The 24,605-nt window shown below is 37.3% G+C and overlaps 1 protein-coding gene across 3 annotated transcripts in view; it reads right to left on the minus strand.

Moving 5' to 3' along the window:
- Window positions 1-24,605, minus strand: part of LOC114330016 (uncharacterized) — a 117,527-nt gene that overhangs the window by 13,978 nt on the left and 78,944 nt on the right. For all 3 annotated transcript variants that reach the window (XM_028279312.2, XM_028279311.2, XM_028279310.2), the window contains exons 4-6: window positions 20,632-20,940; window positions 19,685-19,999; window positions 7,141-7,455 (exon numbers count right to left, since the gene is read on the minus strand). In XM_028279312.2, the coding sequence (XP_028135113.2) occupies window positions 7,141-7,455; window positions 19,685-19,999; window positions 20,632-20,940 (939 nt within the window). The remainder of the gene's footprint in view (window positions 1-7,140; window positions 7,456-19,684; window positions 20,000-20,631; window positions 20,941-24,605) is intronic.

The following is a 24,605-nucleotide window of genomic DNA, read 5'->3' on the forward strand; positions in this document are numbered from 1 at the left end:
GGGATAAGAAAGTGGAAAAACACATGTTTGGTCAAAGTGGAGGAAAATAGCCGGTAAAAGGCTGAATATGACGTGAACTACATAACCACGCAGATATAGCTTAAAATGGAGCCCCGGAAAAGGAAAGCTCCAAGTGAGAGTACAACCGTATGCAGGTTTGGCCTAGCCAGGCTCGGAAAACTAAGAGGAGGATGGATCAGAATCAAAATCAGAATCAGAATCAGAAATGTTTATTGCTTTTAACTACAGTAATGCTTAAAGTAACATAATAGCTCACCTAATAAAACATTTTCCCCCATGACCATTAGTCGTCTGGGGGGTTGGCCAAAATATTAATCAACATTTTTTTATCTATAACTAACAATAAAATTAACAATTATTAAAAAAAAATGTAACTAATGAATGTGAAAAAAAATTATATAGTTTCCAGTGAAATTACCTTGCTGGGATAAGCTTATACCAGGCACCAGTATACATAATGAAATTTTATAAAGTATTATGTATGTACTTAAATAAACATATAAACACAATTAAATTAAATATTAATTAAGATTTAATAAAGCATAAAAGGTCACTCATTAATTGAGAAGTATATATTAAATTTTACCTATTAATTAGAGTGTCGTGAATACAAGCTCAAAATCGGTTAAGAACTGGTGAAGAGGCACAATACATAAAGAAGAAGAATAGAATGTCATGAGTCTAATAGTTATATTCCAACACTAGATTGTATCTATACTTCCATGCATCCCTTGCATATCCAACCAGTTCCCTCCAGCCCAAACCTCTCATAAGTTCCAACAATTTTTCCCTATCTAATCTACTTTTTCTGAACCACTTCATTCTGTATTCACGTAGTATCGGACATCGTCCCATGAAATGCAAAATATCTTCCACCTCCCTCTCATTACACAAAGCACACTTTTTCCTATCATCAGCCCTACCAGGTCTATCATTGAGATACAATACTCCACATCTAATCTTGAATATCCACCTTATATCATTAAAACTCACCTCATCCCTCATATAACCCATGACAACGCCTAGTCCCATTAACTCTCTATAATGATTGCAGAAATTTGATCTAGTTGCTCTCTCCACTGCTCTTTCCTTTATCCCAACACGAATGGCTCGTATCACCTGTTCCAACTTAGGTATCCTCCCAAAAACTCCTATTTTCCCACTCTGTGTTAAATTCCACTCCCCATCTCTCTCCCAAGTTTTCCCAATCTCTTCTCCAACCACAGTTAGCTCTTATCATTTCCTGAAGCAGAAATTTAGGCAGACGTCCTTCCTCATACTCTAAAACTCTCTTGACATATTTTTTATGCAACTTCATCGTAAATAGATACACATGCTCAATGTTGGTTTCTAAATCCAACATATAGTTTGGACAGTAACTCGGAATATTTAACATTTTTTTTATAAAAAACCTTCTTACCTCCTCAACTTCCTTAAATTCCGCCAATCCCCAAACTTGAGCACCATAAGTGAGAATAGATCGGACTACCCCTTCATAAATACGCACCTTAGATGATAGTGGAAGATTCGCCTTAGCTAAGACCTGTCGCCAAGCCATGTTTATAGCTGCTCTAGCCGCTCGTCGTTTTTCGATGATTAGTCGTGAACGCTCCATGTAAAACTAGATAACTGCTTCATCGGGATAAGAAAGTGGAAAAACACATGTTTGGTCAAAGTGGAGGAAAATAGCCGGTAAAAGGCTGAATATGACGTGGACTACATAACCACGCAGATATAGCTTAAAATGGAGCCCCGGAAAAGGAAAACTCCAAGTGAGATTACAACCGTATGCAGGCTTGGTCTAGCCAGGCTCGGAAAACTAAGAGGAGGATGGATCATGGCGGAAATGTATACCATATTTATATGGTATACATGTTTTTGTCTAATTTTTCACGTGAAATAAGGATATTGTATTGTAAATTGATTATTACTTCTATTGTTGTATAAAAAACAGAGGAAGCGATTAAATTCTGGTCACACAGAACCGGACTTAGACGAATGTCATAACTGTAATCTATAGTAGTCCAAGTAATGAAGCTTAAAATAGGACAAAACCTCGCAATTTTTACAGAATGGTTCGATTTGTTTGAAATTTGAGAATAAGTAGTGGATAGTCCAAAGATCAAAATCTCCCATCTCGGGGGTGGAAATTTGTTATTATATTTTGACCGCAAAAGTTGGTAAGAACGTTCATTCTAAGCAAAAAACGTTTTATACATTTTTTTGATAAAATTAATAGTTTTCGATTTATTCGCTATCGAAAGTGTCAATTTTATATCGAAAAAATCAATATTTTTAATCAGTTTACTGCTAATAACTCAAAAACTTTTCGTTTTATCAAAACAACTTTGCTTAACAAAAATGTACCTTTTGAAAAAATAAACAAAGCCGTTTATTTTTAATTTTCTAAGACCAATAGTAATCGAGCTATACTTTATTATATGTTAGCTCTTCTTCGTCAAATGCTAAATATTGTTTAAACTAATTTAAAGTATTTAAAAATATCTATCTCCAGAAATAAAAAATAGTCTCTAGCTCAAAAATTAAGTGACTTATAATAAAAAGAATGTCAGTCCCTATTTTTTTCAGCGCAAACGTGATCGGAAACTTCCCCCTACTTTCTATCCAAATTAAAATTAGTCAATGACCTTATTTGGGCTTCTTTATTTATGTATTATTAATGGGTTCTAGAGGTTTGACCGGCTTAGAATGATTAATTTAAAAAAAAAATGGAGTTAAAAGCCAATAACGAATTTTTGTAGATTGGTAAAAAATGCCGTTTCCTTCAGAATAGAAAGATAAGCATCAGAGATAGGAAAAAATATTTAAATATAAAATTGTAGCTTATTTAATTCCCAAGAAATTGGTTTGCAAAAATGTTTTCTACGGAAAAAATTGGGTGAGCTATTGACAATTAAAACTTGTAATAACATGCAAAAACCACCTTTACCAACCCTTGCAAAGTCACCTCTTTTTGCGGCTGAGAATTTTAAAAGGATTTAGTATTAATAGCCTTATAGATCTTGTAAAAGCCTACAAAATTATTTTTTGCCAAACTTTCTAGGATAAAAAATAAAGAAGTTACGGTTAAAAAATCAATACATTTAAAAAAAAGGGAGAAATCCAATTGGAAGCATAATAATGTAAGTTAGTGGTGTTTTTAGTCATTGCCCATATTCATTCTTCTTTATTTATCTATTATTAATAGATTCCAGAAGTTTGACTTGCTTACAATGATTAGTTTTTAAAAAACTGGAGTTAAAAGCGAATAACGAATTTTTGTAGTTTGGTAAAAAATGCAATTTTCTTCAGAATAGAAAGATTAGCATAAGAGATACGAAAAAATGTTTAAATATGAAATGACATGTTATTTAATTCTAAAGAACTTCGCTTGAAAAAAAAATTTCTGCGGCAAAAATTGAGTGAATCGTAAATGAGTAAAATATCAAAAAACATTGATTTTTTCAATATAAAACTAACACTTTCGATAGCGAATAAATCGAAAACTATTAATTTTATCAAAAAAATGTGTAGAACATTTTTTACTTAAAATGAATGTTTTTATCAACTTTTGCGGTCAAAATATAATAAAAAATTTCCACCCCCGAGATGGAGTGGCAACCACCCCCATGGTAAAAGCGCCTCTCGGCATCATATTGACTTTGATCCTTGGATTATCCACTACTTATTCTACAATTTTCAAGCAAATCGATCCATTCTGTAAAAATTGCGAGGTGAAAATCTTCGGTTCCTGGACTATTGGTACAGGTCGCAACGAATATGCTTGCTTGGTATAGGTAGTCGGAGAGATAGTAGCGGAATTTTTGCGTGATAAGTAATATAGAAAAACTATAGGGGGTTATGTTGAATTAGTTGTGTACATGACTTTCCCCAACGGTCGGAAACCAGAGTGGGGGACGAGGGTAGTTATAAGGGGTCAAAGTCGCGGTTTTTATTATTTTTTTTGTGACGCTCATGATCGGGATAGTGCACCAAAATTTTGGAATAAGTAGGTCATGACGTAACTAAGTAAAATCTCCAGGAATGGAATGCTGCGTTGCCGACAAAGGGGTGGGGGTTGGGGTGAATATAAAAAATATAAGGGGTTTTTTGCGACGTTCGTGATTGAGATAGTGCACCAAAATTTGGGAATAAGTAGACCATGACATGACTGTAGGGTCGGTGTCGAGTCATTATATGGCAGTGTCCGTGTTTAAAAGATATTTCTGCTTTATACATACGGCGGGCTATATGGCTTGTTTTTCGTTGTTTTATAAATACATATTCGTACATATAAATCAAAATAAAACAAAATTCATGGCGACCAACACAAACACAAGAGCTGGAAATGTTGATGCAGATCTAATCATCAATGACCAAAACTTCGAAGCGGTCAAAGAGTTCATATATCTAGGGACATTGGTTAACCCCAATAATGACACATTTGAGGAAATAAAAAGGCGAATAATAATTGCAAACAGGTGTTATCATGGTCTATCAAAGTACTTATCTAACAAACGTCTGTCTCAAAAAACTCGTATAAGGCTGTATAGAACATTGATAGTCCCCGTTCTCACATATGGTTCAGAGGCATGGACGCTAACTAAAACAGATGAATCCGCTCTATCAATTTTTGAAAGAAAGGTACTACGCAAGATATTCGGAGCGGTTTGTGAGAACGGAATATGGAGGCGTAGATATAACTTTGAACTACAGAATATCTACAAGCAAACGTTTGGTGGAAAAGATATTATCACTATAATTAAGCGAAATCGCCTGCAGTGGGCAGGACATGTAGCCCGAGCCCCTGAATCGAACATGATAAAAAGGATTCTAACAGCTCAACCCGTGGGAATGAGAAGACGGGGTAGACCAAAGTTGAGGTGGATGGACGGGGTAACACAAGATGCCGAGAAGATCGGAGTCGGCAACTGGAAAGTGCAGGCAAGGGACAGAACAGAATGGCGTAGGACGCTTGAGAAGGTCGAGGCCATCTAAGGGCTGTAGCACCATGATGATGATGATGACATGTAACATGTACACAAAACTAAGTGAAGTAAAAATGAGACAGATCCAGATGACAACATAAAATTAAATGTCAAAAGTAGTGGTTTTTACCTCAGAACAGTTAGTTCTGGCATTTTAACGTATTCAGAGGTACCTACCAAACCAATTAACTTGACGAGTTTAGTTAAGGAAATGATGGAAATACGGCACACAGCTTAAGCTTCTCCTTAACTTTTGACACAGGCTTAGCTAAGCAAAAGCTTAAGTAGCTGTTGAAATACCGGCCCGTAGGGTCGGTGTCGAGTCATTAATCATAATTTTCTGCAATCGAAAGTTATTTTCTATAATTTAATTTCGAACCTAGGGATCTTTGCGTAAAGTAACTCGTGGACATCCCAACGTAACAGTCGGTATTTCCAACCGCACTTAAGCCAAAGCTTACTTTAAGCCTGAGCTTAAGCTTAGATGCCTGTATTTCCACTTCAATTTGAAGCTTAAGCGTAAGCTTAAACTAAATAATTTTAAGCTCGCGCGGGAGTTGGTTTAAGCCTTTGTTTAAAATTTGTTTTCTGTTTTTTGAGGTTATTTCTATAGATTAATATATAATTATAGAGTTATTTTGAAAACTAAATTTTACGTAATAACGTTGTTATTGGATTATTAACGATTATTAAAATTCTTACTCCTTTTGAAAGGTCTAGACACCTGAAAATTTTTTATTTCTACAATGCTTGGTATGTTTATTTTACAAAAATAAACATACATTCCAATTTGACATTTTAAGGAATATATCCAATAAACAGAATTACAAATACGGACCTATTGCTTATGCAAAATAACAATAAAAATTAAAACCAGAGAAAATATAGACAATAAACTCACAACACATGTATCGTGTACACAAAATTAAGTGAAGTAAGTGACATTGATACAGATGACAAAACTAAATATCAACAGTATTGGTTTTTACCTCAGAACAGTTAGTTCTGACATTTTAATGTATTCAGAGGTAACAAACCAATTAACTTTACGGTCGAGGATCAGTTTAGTTAAGGAAATGATGGAAATACGGCACCCAGCTTAAGCTTTTCCTTAACTTTTGACACAGGCTTAGCTAAGCAAAAGCTTAAGTAGCTGTTGAAATACCGGCCCTAAGTAAAATCCCCAGAGCCGGAAACCAGAGTGGGGAACAAGGGTAGTTATAAGGGGTCAAATTCGCGGTTATTATTATTTTTTTTGTGGCGCTCATGATGGATATAGTGCACAAAAATTTGGGAATAAGTAGATCATGACATTACTAAGTAAAATCTCCAGGGGCGGAACGCTGCGTGGGGGACAAAAGTTTTGCGTCACAAAAAAAATAATACAAACTGCGACTTTGGCCCCTTAAAACTACCCTCATCCCCAACTCTAGTTTCCGCCCCTGGAGATTTTGCTTAGTTACGTCATGATCTACTTACTCCCAAATTTTGGTTTACTATCTCGATCACGAACGTCACAAAAAATCCCTTATATTTTTATATTCACCCCTGCTCCCACCCCTTTGTCGGCCACGCAGCGTTCCGTTCCTGAAGATTTTACTTAGTTACGTCATGACCTACTTATTTCCAAATTTTGGTGCACTATCTCGATCATGAGCGTCACAAAAAAAAAATAAAAACCGCGACTTTGACCCCTTTTAACTACCCTCGTCCCCCACTCTGGTTTCCGGCCGTTGGGAAAAGTCATGTACACAACTAATTCAAGATATCCCCGTATAGTTTTTCCATATTACTTATCACGCACAAAATCCGCTCCCAGCTCTTAGACTATTGCCTATGTCTAAAACAAATTAATTATTTTTGTTACAGGGTCCTCCTCCGCGTTCCTTAAGCCCCTACTAGGGCTTGGTACTTAAGCCCCTACTACACTCTAAATATTGTTACCTTGCTTTCTCCATTATCTGCGATCCTGTACCAGATGGACGACGTATTATAGGGATTATCCCACAACAGTTTCATTTGATATTTGCCCAGAGTGTTGGAGATCTTTCTCTTATATTCGGCTTAATACATTGCCTTCTCCTTTACATGTTTTGTTATCACTTTTCAGCTTAAATAAGTTGGTACTTACCAGTAATTTTTTGGCCGCCAGTGATGATTTTTGGTTCATAAGTATCTCCAATACTATTCCATTGATTGTTTGAGAAATAATCAGGTTCATCCAAGTCGTTTCCATTTTTTGACGGAGCTTCTGGAACTGGCATCACATTAAGATTAGGTTCCAATCCCGGACGTTCTAGGGGATAAGGAAAATCAGATTTCACTGGGAATGGAGGAGGCTTATGTGGTTTTAAAATGGGATCGTCGTTTCTATCCTTGGAATCAAACAGTAAATCAAAGTCTTGGTTTATTTTGGATGGCGGCAGGGGACGTTCTGAACGAGTTCCTGAAATAAAGACAAGTCAAATGGATTTAATATTGTTCTGAAGCTATTTCCTTGTGGCATTTTTATGATTAACTATTTAGATGGGAAATAAGCCACAATTAAATTGAAAAAATAATTTTATTTTTTTATTAAAATTATTTTTTCAATTTAATTTTGGCTTATTTCCCATCTAAATAGTTTATCATGGATTTAATAGTTCAATAGAGAAAATATATACAGGATAGGTCAAATAAAGTAACTTCTCCTTTGTGTGCCGTGCTTGCAGTGGCGTAACAAAATCCGTCGGCCCCCTCCCGCAGAATTGGAAATGGGCCCTTTTAAAAAATTAGTAAATGCGACATGTGTAACAAAAACTTATATGTGTTATAGCCCAGTAAATGAACGTGAAATACCGCGATACCCACCGTGTAATTTTCAATGTCCCCACCGAAGTGGTCCAGTCAATACTTTTCGAGTTGTTTACGAGTGAAAATGTTTAACATTGTTCAGCAAAAAAACCGCGGTTTTTCGTAAATAATTCAAAAAGTAAGTATTCGTAAATAAGTAGAAAAAATGTAGCTTATACAAAAATGAAGTGTATCGACCAAGTAAATGCAAATTTGTAGCTCATAAAAAGTTGTTCTTATTCGTCAAATTTCAAATCGAATATTTCAACGTGAAATAACCAAAAAATGAAGCACTTTTTGGGGAAAACTCATTAAAACTTTTTTAAAGTGTTTAAAAAAAGTTTTAGGTATTTTTACTCTTTATGAAAATTTTTATCATCAAAACTAAGCGAGTTACGCTCTAAATACAGTTAAAGTTTTTTTTGGTAAAAAATAATTGTGAAAATCTTCCCCCATTTAACACCCCAAATGAAACTAATCATTACCGCTTTACAAATTACTTAACTTTATTTTATATGACCTGTAAATTTCACCGGTTCAATAAGTGCTTATTTTTGAAAGGGGTTTTATTTGAAAGGGATCTGGTGAGTCACATTAATTACGAGTGTATGCAAATTTTGAACAGCCATATCTTAACCAATTTTTGTCTTACAGAAAAAGAAAATAAAACCAAAGTATTTATAAAAGCAAAACCTACATTTCTTTACTCTTTCGAAGACCGATTTTCGGGGGGAGCCATGAACTTCTTTTATGATACATGCATAGCTTAGATCACCTCACACTTTACTTCGTTCAGCACAAAGCTAAAAACATTTTTCTCCTAGCAAGCGGGATATGTGTTTGAAACTAAAAACATTTGAACTGCAAATATTTAAATTTATCTTATTTTAAATTCTCGAGGGGGCTTTCTGGATCCGCCGTTGCTAATACATTTTAAGTTATTTTGAAAAAGGGCATTTTTAAAACAAAAATCAATAAGATCCAACTTAAGGGGATATTTTCACGTTTTTTTTTGCAAAAAAGGGAGCCAACTTTAGATATTTTGAGCGTAACTCGCTTAGTTTTGATGCTAGAAGCTTGCTAGAAAGTGATATAAAAAAATTAAAATAAAGCTCTTTTTTAAACACTAAAATTTTTTAATGAGTTTTCCTCGAAAAGTGCTTCGTTTGTTAGATATTTCAAGTTGAAATATTCGATTTTAAATTGAATGAATATGAACAATTTTTCATGAGCTACAACTTTCCTTTTACTGTGTCGATAGACTTCTATAGAACAAAAGTTGCTTATAATTAGTCAATTTATCCATTTCCAAACTTATTTTAAACGTATATTTTTCACCTTGCGAAGGGGTGACTTTCACCCCCCAAGTAAAAGCAACCAACGGCACAACTCCAACTTTCCAACACCTCCACAAGTGGAGGACAAGTAGAATCTAAATCCAAATTGCCAAGCAAATACGTCGTGACGCTGATAATTAGACTATAAAACGGTCATTTACTGGGCTATTAGTGTATTCATGCACTGTTTATGACAACTTACATTTTTCATCTTTATTGGTATAGATTAAAATATAACAAAAATTAATAAAAATGATTAAATTATTACATAGTATTATTCTGAGATGAACAACTTTCTTCGTGCACCACTATCAGCGAATATATCTACAATTTTATTAACATGTATACGATACATTGTATCTATTTGATGGACAACTTCATTTTCAATACTACATGCTTAAAAACGTTGTGTATGTATGCGCAAAATAATATAACAATACCACATTTTTACATATGTATATTAGATGATAAGATGGGGCCCCTGACATATTGGGCCACCCCGCAAGCTTCATGCTGCGGGGGCTCTGTTACGCCACTGCGTGCTTGTTTTCAAGCGTTGGCTATCGTCACATTAACAAGTTGATGAAATGTTTCTCGGTCGGCAGCTAGATGAAAAAATTCGTCGACTGTTCGACCTGTCTATTGTCTAATGTTACTCAGCCAGGACAGTTGTTTTCTTCCAACCCAGCATTTTCCTTCGATTTTGCCCTGAATGATCAACCGGAGTGAGCGATATTTAGGTCTTCTCATTGTATGACCGAAGTATTGAACCTTTCTCATTTTTGTGACGTTGATCAATTCTCGCTCTTTGTGCATGGTTTCCAGCACACGTTCGTTGGATATGTGTGCTGTCCATGGGATTCTGAGCATGCGACGGTAACACCACAACTCAAACGCTTCTAATTTGTTGAGATTCTTCATTTTTGTTGTCCAAGTTTCACATTCATAGAACAAAATGGACATGACGTAGCACTGCAATACTCTTAGACGTGTGGTCAATGACAGACTTCTACTGCACAATACATAACGGATAAAGGATAAAGTATGGAACCAACTAAATATCATTAAAAGAAAGCGTTATTCCTGAAAATTTGCATGCAAGTACAATAACACATAACGCGTCTAACCTGAAAACCCCTCAAAAACTGTAATTTAAATGGACACATAAATTTTAAAAGAACTAAGTATTCCTAATCCATTCACAATTTGTTAAAACCAGCTGTTAAAAGGCCACCATCTTCCATATTGGTAGTTTTATGATATCTTCTGGTTCAACCCTCAGTTAACCAGTGAATTCCTGCTTCACATCACTTAGCATATTTAGGCCTAAATCCCGCGTACCAAAAAAAGTTGATTAATAGCAAGCAGAAAATTGTTAATAGCTTAACAGTGTCTAGTCGGACAAACTTTGATGTACGGGAACACTGGAAGAGGGAAAGTTTTAATTGTGGAACAGTTTAAAAATTTGGAACGTCAGACTACGAGCACGTTTCATGTATTTTGTCAAACAGATCTTCCAATTGATTTGTTACTCTTTCATTAAACTGGCATGCAAAAATCAGACTGCTATTTGTCACCAATATAATTCCTCTCATTTGACATGTTCCACGTGTCGGACTTATTAAAATGCCCAGTTGGTGATAAATACCAGTCTGGTTTTTGCTTGAGAGTATAATGAAAGGGTAACAAATCAATTAGAAGTTCTGTCCGACAAAATACATGGGACGTTTTCGTAGTATGACGTTACAAATTTTTAACCTGTTCCACAATTAAAACTTCCCCTGTTCCAGTGTTCCAGTGTTCCCGTACATCAAAGTTTGTCCGACTAGACACCGTTAAGTTATTATCAAATTTTCTGCTTGCTATTAATCAACTTTTTTCTGGTACGCGGGATCCAGGCCTAATTGCGATGGCATAGGATGTGTTTTGGAATCTCTTTTTAAATTTCGCATTTTCTGCGCTATGGTACATTCACCTTACCTAGTTTGTCTAGATGTTTTATTAAATGGCAATATCCAGGCACCATGTGGGTCACCGTTTTAATCTCTCGTTTATTCAGGTTTGTCAAATTGTCCAAGAGTTTTTTTATCAATATTCTTGATTATTCTCTTAGTCTGGATTTGCTCTTGAGTGGCTCTCTTTATTTTGTTGATTCTTTGCCAGTCACTTCTGAACCTCGTTTTGTAGCATCTTTAGTGATGCCACAGAATGGTTCTGGGTCTACAAATGTTTCTATCGAGCCTTGTAGCGTCAACAAATCTGCTCATTCATTCCCATGCACCCCTTCATTACCCGACAACCATAACAGGTGGGCTGAAAAGTTCGTAGGCTAACATAGCAAGAATTTTTTTTGATAAAATTTAATTTTATTATTCAATATAGTTACCTTTGAGGATGGTACCACGATTATGGCGGTTATACAACTTTTCAATACCATTTTTATAATACCATTTATTTTAATTGATGGATTCGACCGTTACTTGATGGAAGTTCATTATTTTATCTAATAATAAAACACTGAAAACGTTTGTTTTCTATACTTCCACAGAATTTATTATAACTAAGTAACTACAGCTGTTTCGGCAGAGTGCCTTTCTCAAGTGATATAGTTTACAATGTGTTTGCCTTTTTAAGTCTTCAACTGAAGGGGTTGAGGAGTGGGGAGCTGTTTGTCTCGAGTTGGTCATTCAGAATTATATCTGTATTTTTCAGTTTATTAATTTCCATAGATTCTAAAAAAGATAGCTTAAGGCCTTTATTTTGAATATGCAGAGTTTCAGAATCATTCTTTCAATGAAGAGTTTCAAATTCTGCACATTCAAAATAAAGGCCTTAAGCTATCTTTTTTAGAATCTATGGAAATTAATAAACTGAAAAATACAGATATAATTCTGAATGACCAACTCGAGACAAACAGCTCCCCACTCCTCAACCTCTTCAGTTGAAGACTTAAAAAGGCAAACACATTGTAAACTATATCACTTGAGAAAGGCACTCTGCCGAAACAGCTGTAGTCACTTAGTTATAATAAATTCTGTGGAAGTATAGAAAACAAACGTTTTCAGTGTTTTATTATTAGACCATTTATTTTGTCTTTAGCCTCAAAATAAGCCTCAGTTTCGGCGATTACCTCTTCATTGGTGCTAAATTTCTTTCCAGCGAGCATTCTCTTGAGGTCAGCGGACAGGTGGTAGTCGCTGGGAGCCACATCTGGTGAATACAGTGGCTGCGAAAGCAATTCGAAGACCGATTCATGAAATTTTGCCATCATTTTCATTAATTTGTTACACGGTGCGTTGTCTTGATGAAACAGCACTTTATTTTTCTTCAAATGGGGCCATTTTTACGCGATTTCTTCCTTCATACGCCCCAATAACGCAATGTAATAGTCGCGGTTAATGTCTTTTTGCTTTTCATGATAGTCGATGAATATTATACCATGCGCATCCCAAAATATTGACGCCATAATCTTGCCAGCCGACTGTTGCGTCTTTCCACGCTTTGGAGTTGGTTCATCACGTGCAATCGACCCGGATTAAAAATCATATGGACTTAATACCAGTAGCGTCATCTATGTGTCAGCCTACGAACTTTTCAGCCCGCCGATTATTAAAAATACTATACACCATATTATATTTTGCCAGGTTGTTTAGGAGATCTTTGCAGTTCCTCATCAGTTTTGATTTTGTGAGTGGGTTTTTTACTGGCAGAAAAGCCGTTTGGGTAGCTGTATAAATCTTTTCTTTAGGGTCTCCGTCCATGATTTCATCAATTCAGGCCACTAAAGCAAAAACATGGCTGGGACACAGTTGCATAATGCCAGATTTATTATAATTACATATTTGCCCAAAGATTTCTTATCTAGTACCATCGGCAATTTTAGACCCATTAGTTAACCATATTAAGTCCCCCATAAATATTTCGGACTTTTTATTCTTCAGATGGTATAATTATCTTAATCTTCTCAGTGAAGATTAGTTCTAATTTCATGATCTCCTGAGTGTAAGCTTATTATTAACCTCGTGAGAGACTCGCAAGACTTCTTCACGTATTAGTTTACATTTATCAATAATTCTTTGTTTCAAATTTTGCAAACATATTTATCGCCTAATGTAAGCACGTGATTTTAGATAACGGATTAAGGTCTGGAGAACCAGCAAGCCACTTTATGAATCCTCTACGTCCAATCCATCGATTTGGAAAATTCGCAGTAAAAACATTCTAACCTATCTATAATAGTGGGGAAGCACTCCATCTTGTTGAATCCAAAAATTTTATGTTGTCTGGCCAACTGGTCATTCTGTTGAAGTGCAGGAATAATTTGGTATTTAGTAAATCTAAATATTTGTCACCAGTTAAGTTTTCATCCATGAAAAATGGGTCTACATATAAGCCTATTTTGAACAATTTCAGAAGTAAGTTGAGGGTATTTCCAGTGATACCGGAAGTAGAGGAAACTTAAGACCGACAGAACTGGAAGAAATTAGGGGAGGCCTATGTTCAACTTTGTATGCACAAGGCTGGATAATGATGATTATAAAATCCTCCCCTTTCTGCACAGTGAAATCTCATCATTGGTACAGTCTAAGACCTCAATGGCATACGGGATCTACTTCTGTTGTTTTTAGTGACCATAGTTTAATTTTACTATTGTGCAACATAGGAATTTGGTCACGAACGCATTCTTGAACCCCGCAACACTGCTTATTGAAAAGTGGTCCCGGTCAAATTTAACGAAAGTTTGGTCAATGATACTTCTCGATGTGTAGATTAAAAAAGTCCATGGGACCTGGACTACGGCCTTCTGAAGTTATTGGATTCGAGTGCTCGGTTTACGTTAAGTGCACTAATTCACGATCAAGTGAACGAAAATATTTTATTATTGGAAGAAGAGAGACTCATTTTCTTCATGCATACGTGCGTCTTGTATATAAATTGGTAGTCAAAAATAGATGCATCGTATTTTAGTTTTCAGAAAACCTCCGAAAGTCCTCAGAAAACTAAAGAAGTGCGATATAAAATAGGCTACTAGAGCGATATAAGAATTATCATGTTTTCATGAATGCTTCACTGGTTATGCAATACCAGCAAAGCTACAGTTCCGGCCAGTGGCGACGCGTGACTTTTTCTAAAGTGTTACCAAAACCAGATGCAAAAAATCTTATTTAAAAAAATGAAGATATGGCTAAATGTATATACATATAGCTTCAATAATATCATTTTGTATATCATTTGAAACTCTCGAAAAAACAGTTGATGTTTCTAGATGTTGGCAAAATTTTTGATCTTTTTTGGCAATTAATGTTAACAATTCCCTGTAATTGCCTCGAATGTCAGAGCCGTCGCCCTCAAAATGACCACGAAACGCTAATTCTTGTTCGGCCAAAAAAACATACGGTACATATCTATTATAAGTGAGCTAAGGATATACGAGTACCTTTCTATTTTTTTAACAAACTCATTATGTTTAGCAATATTTGCTTTAAATGCTTGGTTAAGAGAACTTTTGATTCTTGTTTTGCCAAACTGAATCAAATTGGGTATACATCTTACGTGTAGGTAACGGAGAAATTTCATGTCTCTTTTTTAAAACTCTAAAACTATTTAAATCGTGAACCTGGTCCACCCATTTTTCTGTAAAAACCAGAAGACATGGCCAACAATACAGTCTATTTTTCTTGCAACCACATAACCAAGGATTTTCACTGTACCAACTAAATTTAAAATATCGAGCTAATTTTTTAAATTCCTTTTTTAAATTGTTTAAAATAGGTCTTTCTATTTTCAATAATCTCATTTTATTTTTCAATCAGAATTACTTTTCAAGTAGTTGATCGATTACGCAGCGACACTCATCCATGGTGAACTGCACGCACACTTTTTATTATAGGTACTGTTAGCAAATTTAAATCTGGTAACAGCCCTACTGATATACACAGCGCGCTTACGCCCATCGCTCCTTCAAAATTTTCACTAGCCGGTCCCGAGCCGCCCGAGCGACAGCGAGATAACCATTCATTGTCACCATAAATGAGACTGGTAACAGAATATAATAAAGTGCAACTGAGTCACATAAACTCGCCAATATTTTCGTGTGTCTGGCTATTTACTGAATTAGGTACTATTAACACATAATATAATAATATATTTCTATTGGTAAAAATAAAATAAAATACTAAATGGAATTTATTCATCGTCATAAAATACATATTTATTTGCAAGATTTTTAACTGTTACCAATGGTAACAGTGGTTACATGGACGCTTCGCCAGTGGTTCCGGCTTATCTTTAGAATACTACTGAACAGTGGCTGATCTAGGGGGGAATGGGGTAATTCTCCACGTAACACGGCCCAGAACTAAAGAAAAAGTTGTCGAAACAAAAAATACATGAGCTGACATAAAATTTGTCCCGCATATCAGACACAGTTGAGTCCACGAGTCTTTACCCGTGCGTCATTAATACCTGGCGAGATAAAACACATATTTGATAACTCAAATTTCAACCCCTGATAGGAGCAGTAGCTTCTTACTGTCACTTGCTGTTTTTAGTAAATTTCAATTTTCGACTAATCATCGACTTATTTCGTATGCTTTAAATGCTGACGCACGTGTAAAGACTCGTGGACTCAACTGTAAAAGACAAGTAGAGAACATGGACTGATCTCAATACGAAAAAAACAAACTACCTGGTAGTCAGTAAACACTATTTATTAATTACAATTGTCTATGAAAAAATCGGGTTTAAGTCATCTTCGACTATCTGTACGTTAAGATTTTGCTGATTTCGGTTAGATGCATCATATTATGTCGTGTTAACTAACGACCTATCAGGATACTTAACATTGGGTTGATGTCTTGCAAAGCCTAAAAACCATAACACACTGGTTATATGAGCACAAGTACCTGCCCACAGTTCTCGCACCAGATTGACAGGTACAACAGTACCCGCTAATCGGTTCTTCTGCAGGCTCATCTTCATCAACCGTGTAGGAAATGAATATTTGGTGTTTTCTAGCTTGCCTAAACCTAAAAAATATTCGAACTCTTATGAGTCCCGGTTCATCCATATTTTTATCAATTTGAAACGCTTCGTCATTGTCTCTAATTATTTTGTCTTGTATGTAAGACTTATTAAAAATCTGTACCAGTCTAATATAGCGACAGTACGACTAGATCAGAAGTTCTCAAACCAATTCAAGACCGAGAGAGGTGTTAGACAAGGATGCGTGTTGTCACCTGACTTATTTAACATTTATGGTGAACATGTCATGAGGATGGTTTTAGAAGGATGGGCCGGTGGAGTAACAGTAGCTGGTAGGAAAATCTCAAATTTAAGATTTGCTGATGACACTACCCTTATAGAAGCAAATGAGCAAGAAATGTTTGATCTTCTGCGAAGAGTTGAGTACGAAAGCAATAAAGTTGGTCTGAAAATCAATAAAGCTAAGACAAAAATAATGGTGGTCGACAGATTTGACACTATTCAACTGACTAACATATTACAGGAATACCAGATAGTAAACACCTTTGTCTATCTCGGGTCTAGTATAACTAACGATGGTAACTATAAAGCAGAAGTTCGGAGACTTATTGGTATGGCAAAAAATGCGATGAGTCGCCTAACTAAAGTTTGGAAAGACAGATCTATCTCTCAAAATATCAAGATGAGACTGGTGAATGCCCTTGTATTCTCAATATTTCTATACGGAGCAGAGACTTGGACTCTTCGCGCATGCGAGCGCCAAAAAATTGATGCCTTTGAGATGTGGTGCTGGAGAAGAATGCTGCGCATACCTTGGACAGCTCACAGGACAAACGTTTCCATTCTAAACCAACTCAATATTAAAAAAAGGCTGTCCACAATATGTCTGCAATGAATTCTGCAATTCTTTGGTCACGTGGTTCGCAGAGATGACGACAGTTTGGAGAGATTAATTGTTTCTGGGAACGTTTCGGGGAGAAGATCAAGAGGACGATCACCAACTAGATGGTCTGACCAAATAAAGCATTCAGCTGGAAACTCATTCTGCGAAGCTCTTTGAGCAGCTGAATATAGAGACCAATGGAGAAACATTGTTAGGAGTATTGGAAGAAATCACGATCCTCAGTAATGGGGAAACGACAGGAGAGAGAGTAAGACGGTGCCAGTTTAATTTGATATATCTCAATCGTCAGGTCTTCCAGGTATTCTAAGTCGAAAAAAGCCTTCTCCATTGACCATTTCTTCTAATCGGATTATCAGTCTCAACTCTAGCTTGTACAACATTGGGAATTAATAACCTCTGTAATAATTGTTGAGCATCTTCAGCTGTAGCACCTTCCATTGTACAATATTTTCTATGAAAAAGTTCATCATCACTGGCTCTAGAACCCCTGGTGGACCTCGGCCTGTTCAAGAATCAGCTTTCATTCCTTCCTTTTTCTAATCTTGGTTTTCCAATTTCGTACTCTTAACACCCGTAAGTCGTCTGGGCGTCTGGTCGTATAGTACTCTGGGCCTACGTCTTTTCCTCACACCATCCGGTCTTTGGTTATAAATGTGTTTTGACGGATCTATCTCGTTCAATCTCGTTAAATGAAGAACAATTTTTTCTTTAAGTCTGGAGCATGTTACGGGTGGAATTAGCCCATTCCCCCTTAGATCCGCCACTGTTCAGTAGTATTCTAAAGACAAGGCGAAACTGCAGCTCTGCTGGTATTGCATAACTGTGAAGCATTCATGAAAACATAATAATTCGTATATCGCTCTAGTAGCACATTTTATATCCCACTTCTTTCGTTTTCGGGGCTTTTCGGAGGTTTTCTGAAGACTAAAATACGATGCATTTATTTTTCACCACAAATTCATAGTCAACACGCAAGTATGCATTAAGAAAATGAGTCTTTCTTCTTCCAATAATAAATATTTTCGTTCACTTGACCGTGAATTAGTGCACTTAACGTAAACCGAGCACTCGAATCCAATAATTTCAGAAGGCTGTAGCTCGAGAATAGTAGTTATTCAGACCCAGGTTCCATGGACTTTATTAATGTACACATCGAAAAATATCATTGACCAAACTTTCGTTAAATTTGACCGGGACCATTTTTCTATAAGGAGTGTTGCGGGGTCCAAATAAATATACCAAATACACAAAACTTTAAAAAACTGTTTAAATTATTCTTTAAGTAACTATTCTTTAAGTAAAAGTGATGAAAGTTGCGTTGCGATGAAGTTACGTAGGAGTCAGAGGTTGATATGTTGATAACATGGACTTTGAATCTATTAGGCCGATGCCGCAGTGCAGGAAGTTTGGTAGGATGGTGGATGGTAGATACCCGCCTGGCGACCATCCAGCTACTTATACCACGAATAATACAACGACGGTAGCCGCAGTGGCCTCCCACTACCATCTACCCATCCGGTGGTCCGCCAGGCGTCTATCCACCCATATCAGTCGTGTTTGATAATCCATCCGGGTAGCCTCGCTATAAATATATTACATATATGGAGGAAAGCGTAATAAGGGCCGTTTATAAAAGAAGGGAAATAAGTTTTTGCATAATCACATTTGTAATACACCCCAGAATATGGTTCAAGAAGTCGCCCACGAGATAGGTGGTCCAAATTTTTTTAACAATTTTTTTTAATCAAATTGCAAAAATTATTATTTTTGGTCCGGACAAATCTTTTTTAACTTTTTTAGACCATTCTGGACAAAAAAGGTCTCTTGTAATTTTTCTCTAAAGCTGATGGTTTTCGAGTTATAAGCAATTTAAAATTTGAAAAACGCGAAAATGTCCATCTTTAAGACTTAATAACTCGGTTAAAAATTATTATTATGAAAGTCAGAAAGTGACTAAATCAAAGTTTAAAGCCCCCCCCCCCCCCCCTACATGATCCTGAAGAAATATGTGTCATTAATGTATTACTAAGCTGTTATTTTTAAGTATTAACAATAAGCCGTAAGATCGTATTGACGCGGCTAAGTGCGAGTAAGATGCCCCATTGGACTGCCGGAATGGCATCTCTCTCGCACTCACCATAGACAGCCGCCTAATACGTGCTGGCGCTCATTATTATTACTTAAAAATAACAGCTTAGTAATAAAATAATGGCAAACATTTTTTTTACATTATACGCCATTATAATTGCCGAAGATAGTAACATTTTTTTCGCAACTTTAGAGAGAGGCATGATGTCTCCTCAGCAGTCAGTTGGATACTGACTTCATTTCACTCTTTTCACTGCGTCCAGGATGCAGCGACCCTCCACCATCCACCTTTAAAATCCACCATCCAAGCCACCATCTAGCATCCTGCAGTGCGGCATCGGCTTTAGCGATAGCAGCTAGTAAAGCACGCACCAAAATGTGCAAATGATTACAGAAACACCTGTATTAGTAAAAAATATCGGAGTGTATTTCGATTAATTAATGACATTAACGACAGTTATACGGGTTACCGTTAGTATATTATTAAGCAGAACAGAAAACAGTTAACATGTTTAATACTTTCCACTTACCTATCACCACACTTTCTTTTTTGTTACTGTCATCGATTACATCTAATTTTATTGGAGCAGAATTTACTGGATACACCTTATATATCGTTTTGTCGTTACTGTCAATTTTAATATCTTTTTCGGGTTGAATATTCACAACGGGCTGAACACCAGGGGGATCTTTGTTCCTTTTGTCAGCGTTTTTCGCTTGAATCATTTGTAGGGTCTCTACTTCGGTAACATCAGTATCGGCTCTTCTGTTGGCTATTTTGATTTGTGGTGGCGTCTGATACAAACCAGGCTGATCATCGCTTCCCTTTTCTTCAGGTGGATTATCTGGAGTTAAAAAAATAATGGAAATATAAGACTACTGCCTAACTTTTTAAATTAAGCAGTAATCGTATATCATCCTCATTGTCTTCATGGAATAACTACATTAAACAGTTCGAATCAGCTGCAAAAGCGAATGGATGGTCAGAAAAATAAAAGGCTGTAAACCTGAATATTGCCCTTCGAGGAGATACCTTAGATGTGCTTGAAACCCTAGTCGTAGAGGAGACAGATGATTTCGAACAACTTGACCAGCTTGTTAATCTGATAAAAGGCACTGCATCCAAGAAAACGAAAACCATTCGCTGCTGCAATTGTGGTGAAATGAAACACGCACGAAGCTCAAGTAAGCACCCTAGTTACAACACATATGAAGAAACTTTTCCAGATCAGGAAGAACTACGGCTATCAAACATAAAATCGATATTAGTAATGCCAAGCCAATTCGACAAACAGCTCGAAGATTACCACAGGTGAATATAGAGGATTCTGAAAGGATTGTTCAGGAAATGAAGAAAGATGGGGTGATAGAACCTTATATCATCCCATGGGTCTTACACAACTTAGACATAATATTCTAATCTTAAAAGAACAGTAATTGTAACATAAGTAAATAATAAATTACTGTCCGTACTTACTATGGTGTTCATCAAAATTCTGCCTGGGAGGTGCTCCATTTTTGTTTCTTAATGCCGGTACATTTTTATTGGTAAGAAAAAGTGGCGGAGGTGGTGGAGGGGGAAGTAATTTTTCAAAAAAGCTGATAGGTCTATTCGATGGTCTATCTAGAAGTGGCTGACGATTTAACTTCTTGTCAAAATAACCTGCAGGTGGTTTGTTCATGTTGGTATTTGGTCTAAATTGCGGCAAGACGTTAGGTAAGTGATCAATGCGCTTGTAGGCTACATCTGTTTGAGGACGGGGTGGACGGTTGTATTCAGGATTTCCTAAAAAAAATAAATATGTGTATATACAAGTATTTATACAGTAAGATAAATATAGTCCTGGATAAAAGAACACCTTCATATTTTTAACTTTTTTATTAGTATTTCGATAAGCTTTAAAACTTAAGGCAAGTTTAAACATGCTTGGATTTTATGCAGCCAGTAGCCACGTCAAGGCCAGAAAACGAAGCCGAAAAAGTACTTGAAAAATAAAAAAATTACTGGGTGCTATTTTTCAACTGCAAGCAAGCAAGCAAGCAAGCAAGCAATTTGATTCAACCCGACCTGTGGGATGTGTCCACCCTATCGAAAAAGTACATTCGGGTGTAACAATTCATTGGAGCGAGGTGTTTTGACCCGAGTATGAACAGGGATCACCCCACCTCGCTCCAATGCCCCAGGCCATCCCTTTCCCCCCCATAGCACGCTGATGCGCGATGGGGGCACAACTATCGTAGCCAAGTGCTCTTCACAATGGAATCCTGGGTAATAAGATTCCATGTGGTACCCTAATCGAATGCAAAAAACTAGGCCAGCGTGAAGCGCTCTATGCCTTTATCTTCTTACTTACTTATCCGCGGAAACTAAAATTGCTTGCTTGGGCCCCAAGTCATTGTACCGAGCCCCATTGAGCTCTGTCCAATGACTTGTTGCTCGAGTTGTTTTGAGTGTTTTTTGGTTTTTTATTTTTTTTTGGGGCTTACGCCTTTTTTGTATTTTATATATTTTTTTGGGGGCTTACGCCCTTCTGTAATTTTCTATTACTGTCTTACCTTGAGGTGATCGTGGTATTGAACCTACGTGTGTTACGTTTTCTTCGGCACTTGTTGTTTTCGAGCTACGAACCGTTCACTGTTTTCACTATTTTTCCCATTTCACAATATTTGCTGTTTTGGACGTTTGTGTTTCCATCGGTGGAACGCATCGTACCCTAGCATCTCTCGCAGTATGTGACTTGGGTGGTGCTCCAGTTCCGCGAATTTGACCCTTGCCTTGTCTGTCATCATTTCGGTGACTCTCACCTGTTGAAGTTCTCTGAACAGGAATCTTTCTGCTACGTATCTTGGGACTCTGGCTGCTTCTCTTAAGCTGCTGTTATGGACCGCTTGTATCTTCTTTTTGTGGGTGTTACATACTTGTCCCCATGCGAGAGATGCGTATGTTAATACCGGTAATATTATGCTGTTTATTAATCTTAACCTTGTTTTTAGTCTTAGTTTACTGTTTCTTCCTGTGAGTCCTCTTAATGTTGCTCTCGCTATGTTGGCCTTCTGGACTGTGGCTTCTACATGTTTTTGGAAGGTTAATCCTTTGTCCATGATGACACCTAGGTATTTAGCTTCATTTTTCCACTCGATGGGGGTGTTCTGCACTGTCAGCTGTTCTTCTGGCTGTTGTCTTCCCTTCTTGTATAGTACCGCTTGCGTCTTTTCTGAGTTTATGGCTATCTTCCATTTTATACTCCATTCCTCGATGTCTTCTAACGCTGTTTGCAGGTTGGTCACTGCTATGTCTACATTTCTGTGTTTGGCCGCTATCGCTGTATCATCGGCGTAGAGGCTCATTAGGGTCCCCGGTGTTCTAGGTACGTCAGCGGTGTATATTGTGTACAGCAGAGGTGACAGGACCGCTCCCTGTGGCACTCCAGCTTCCGGGCTCCCGAGCTCGGACAGGACTTGTCCTATCCGAACCCTGAAACTCCGGTCGCCCAAGTACGAAGAGATCAGTCTCGTCATCGCCCCGCTGTACCCATATCCTCGCATTTTATAAATGAGCCCCTTATGCCATACTCTGTCGAAAGCTTTGCTTACGTCCAGGAATGCCGCTCCAGTGTACTGCTTATCATTGAAACCAGCTGCTATGTACTCAGTTAGTCTGAGTACTTGTAGCTCACTGGAGTGCTCTGCTCTGAATCCAAATTGAGCTTCAGGGATTATCTCTAATCTATTTGTTTCCGCTTGCAGTCTGCTGAGGATGATTCTTTCCACTATCTTGCTGATAGCTGGGAGTAAGCTGATTGGCCTGTAGTTCTGCGGGAACGTGTGGTTTTTGCCAGGTTTTGGGATCATGATGACATGGGCCTCTTTCCATCTGTTTGGGAATCTTTTATATCTGAGTATAGCGTTCACTATGTTTGTAAAATACACTATAGCTTTTCTGGGAAGGTATTTCAGAGCTCTATTTGATATTTGGTCTAGACCAGGCGCTTTTCTCGGAGAACTGTTTCTTATATGTTCGTTAATTTCTTCCGGTGATGTTGGGGGAATAATGTCTTCCGGATCCTCTGGTACCTCTTCTTGCTCTTCTACTTCTTCCAAGAAGTCATCGTCTTCGTCTACATGGAAGTTTAGCCTGCATTCACTTTCGAGTGTGGACCTCATCGCCTCAGCTTTTTCTTCTATGGAGTATACTATGCCGTTTACTCCGTGTAATGGGGGGATGGGTTTTCTATCGCTTTTTAGCATTTTCTGAAGCTTCCAGACGTTTTTCATGTTTGAGTCTGTTTCTTCCATCTCTTGTACGTAGTTTTCCCATTTTTTGCTGCGGTGTAGTCGAAGAGCCGTCTTCACCTCTCTATTTAGTGTATTTGCCCAGGTTTTGTCTACTCTGTTTCTCGTTCTTCTGGCTATTTGCTTCGCTCTGTTCTTTTCCCTTATAAGATCTTTTATTTCTTGTGTTATGTCTTTGAACCTTCCCGTGTGGATCTCGACTTCTTCTTCCGTTGTGCTGTTTCTAATTGCTTCTTGTATGGTGTTTTCTAATTCTAGGACTTTTTCTTCTATTTGTTCTGGGTCGGTTAGAATTGGTACTATATTTATTCTTTCACTAACTAGTCTTTTGTAATTTGTCCACTTTATTTTCTTTTTAGTTCTCTTCGGTTTGTTTGTTTCTTCCCATGTTCCTATTTCTAGTAGAATGTTTCTAGAGTCCTAGGTTTTTAGCAACAACGATGTCTATGTGGGTGGGAAGTCCATTTCCTGGGAAGTGTGTTGGATCTTCTGGGCCCATTGCCACTGTATCTTCGTTGTTTTCTATGTAACTGTTTAATAATCTTCCGTTTCGGTTCGTAGCTCTATCATTCCAGTTGGGGGATCTTGCATTAAGGTCTCCTATTATTATTGATGGTTCTGGGATGTTTAGGAACGCCTCTAGATCTTCGTCCATTAATGGGTCTTGCGGTCTTACGTAGGCTGATGTTATTCTGACTGCGCCGTACCTCATTTTCACTTCTACCGTTGTTGCCTCCATGTTTACTAGTGGTGGAGTCGTGAATCTTGTGTGTTTAATTCCCTTCTTGACTAGTATGGCCGTTCCTCCTGATCTTCTTGTGTGGTCGTTCCTGTAAACATCGTACCCAGGAAACTTTAGGTTGAAGTTGTTAGTGAGCTTGGTTTCCTGTATTGCTACGATGTCCATCTCGTATCTATTGACGAGTTCATCTAGGATGTTTTGGTTGGTTGAAATACCGCCTGGATTCCAGGAACCTATCCTCAAGTATCCCCTTTCTGTCACCATTACTTCTGTGCCTCCCTGGTGCCCAATATCACCTCTCTGACTACCCTAGTCACTATTCTGACTATGTAGTCTTCGTCTGGGATCGCTGTGGTGTTTTGCGCGTTTTGTGTGGCCTGGGCGTAGGAAACCCCGGCTGCTTGTGGTCGTCTTTG

Source organism: Diabrotica virgifera, chromosome 2, assembly GCF_917563875.1.
Source record: "Diabrotica virgifera virgifera chromosome 2, PGI_DIABVI_V3a".
Classification (NCBI taxonomy): Eukaryota; Metazoa; Arthropoda; class Insecta; order Coleoptera; family Chrysomelidae; genus Diabrotica; species Diabrotica virgifera.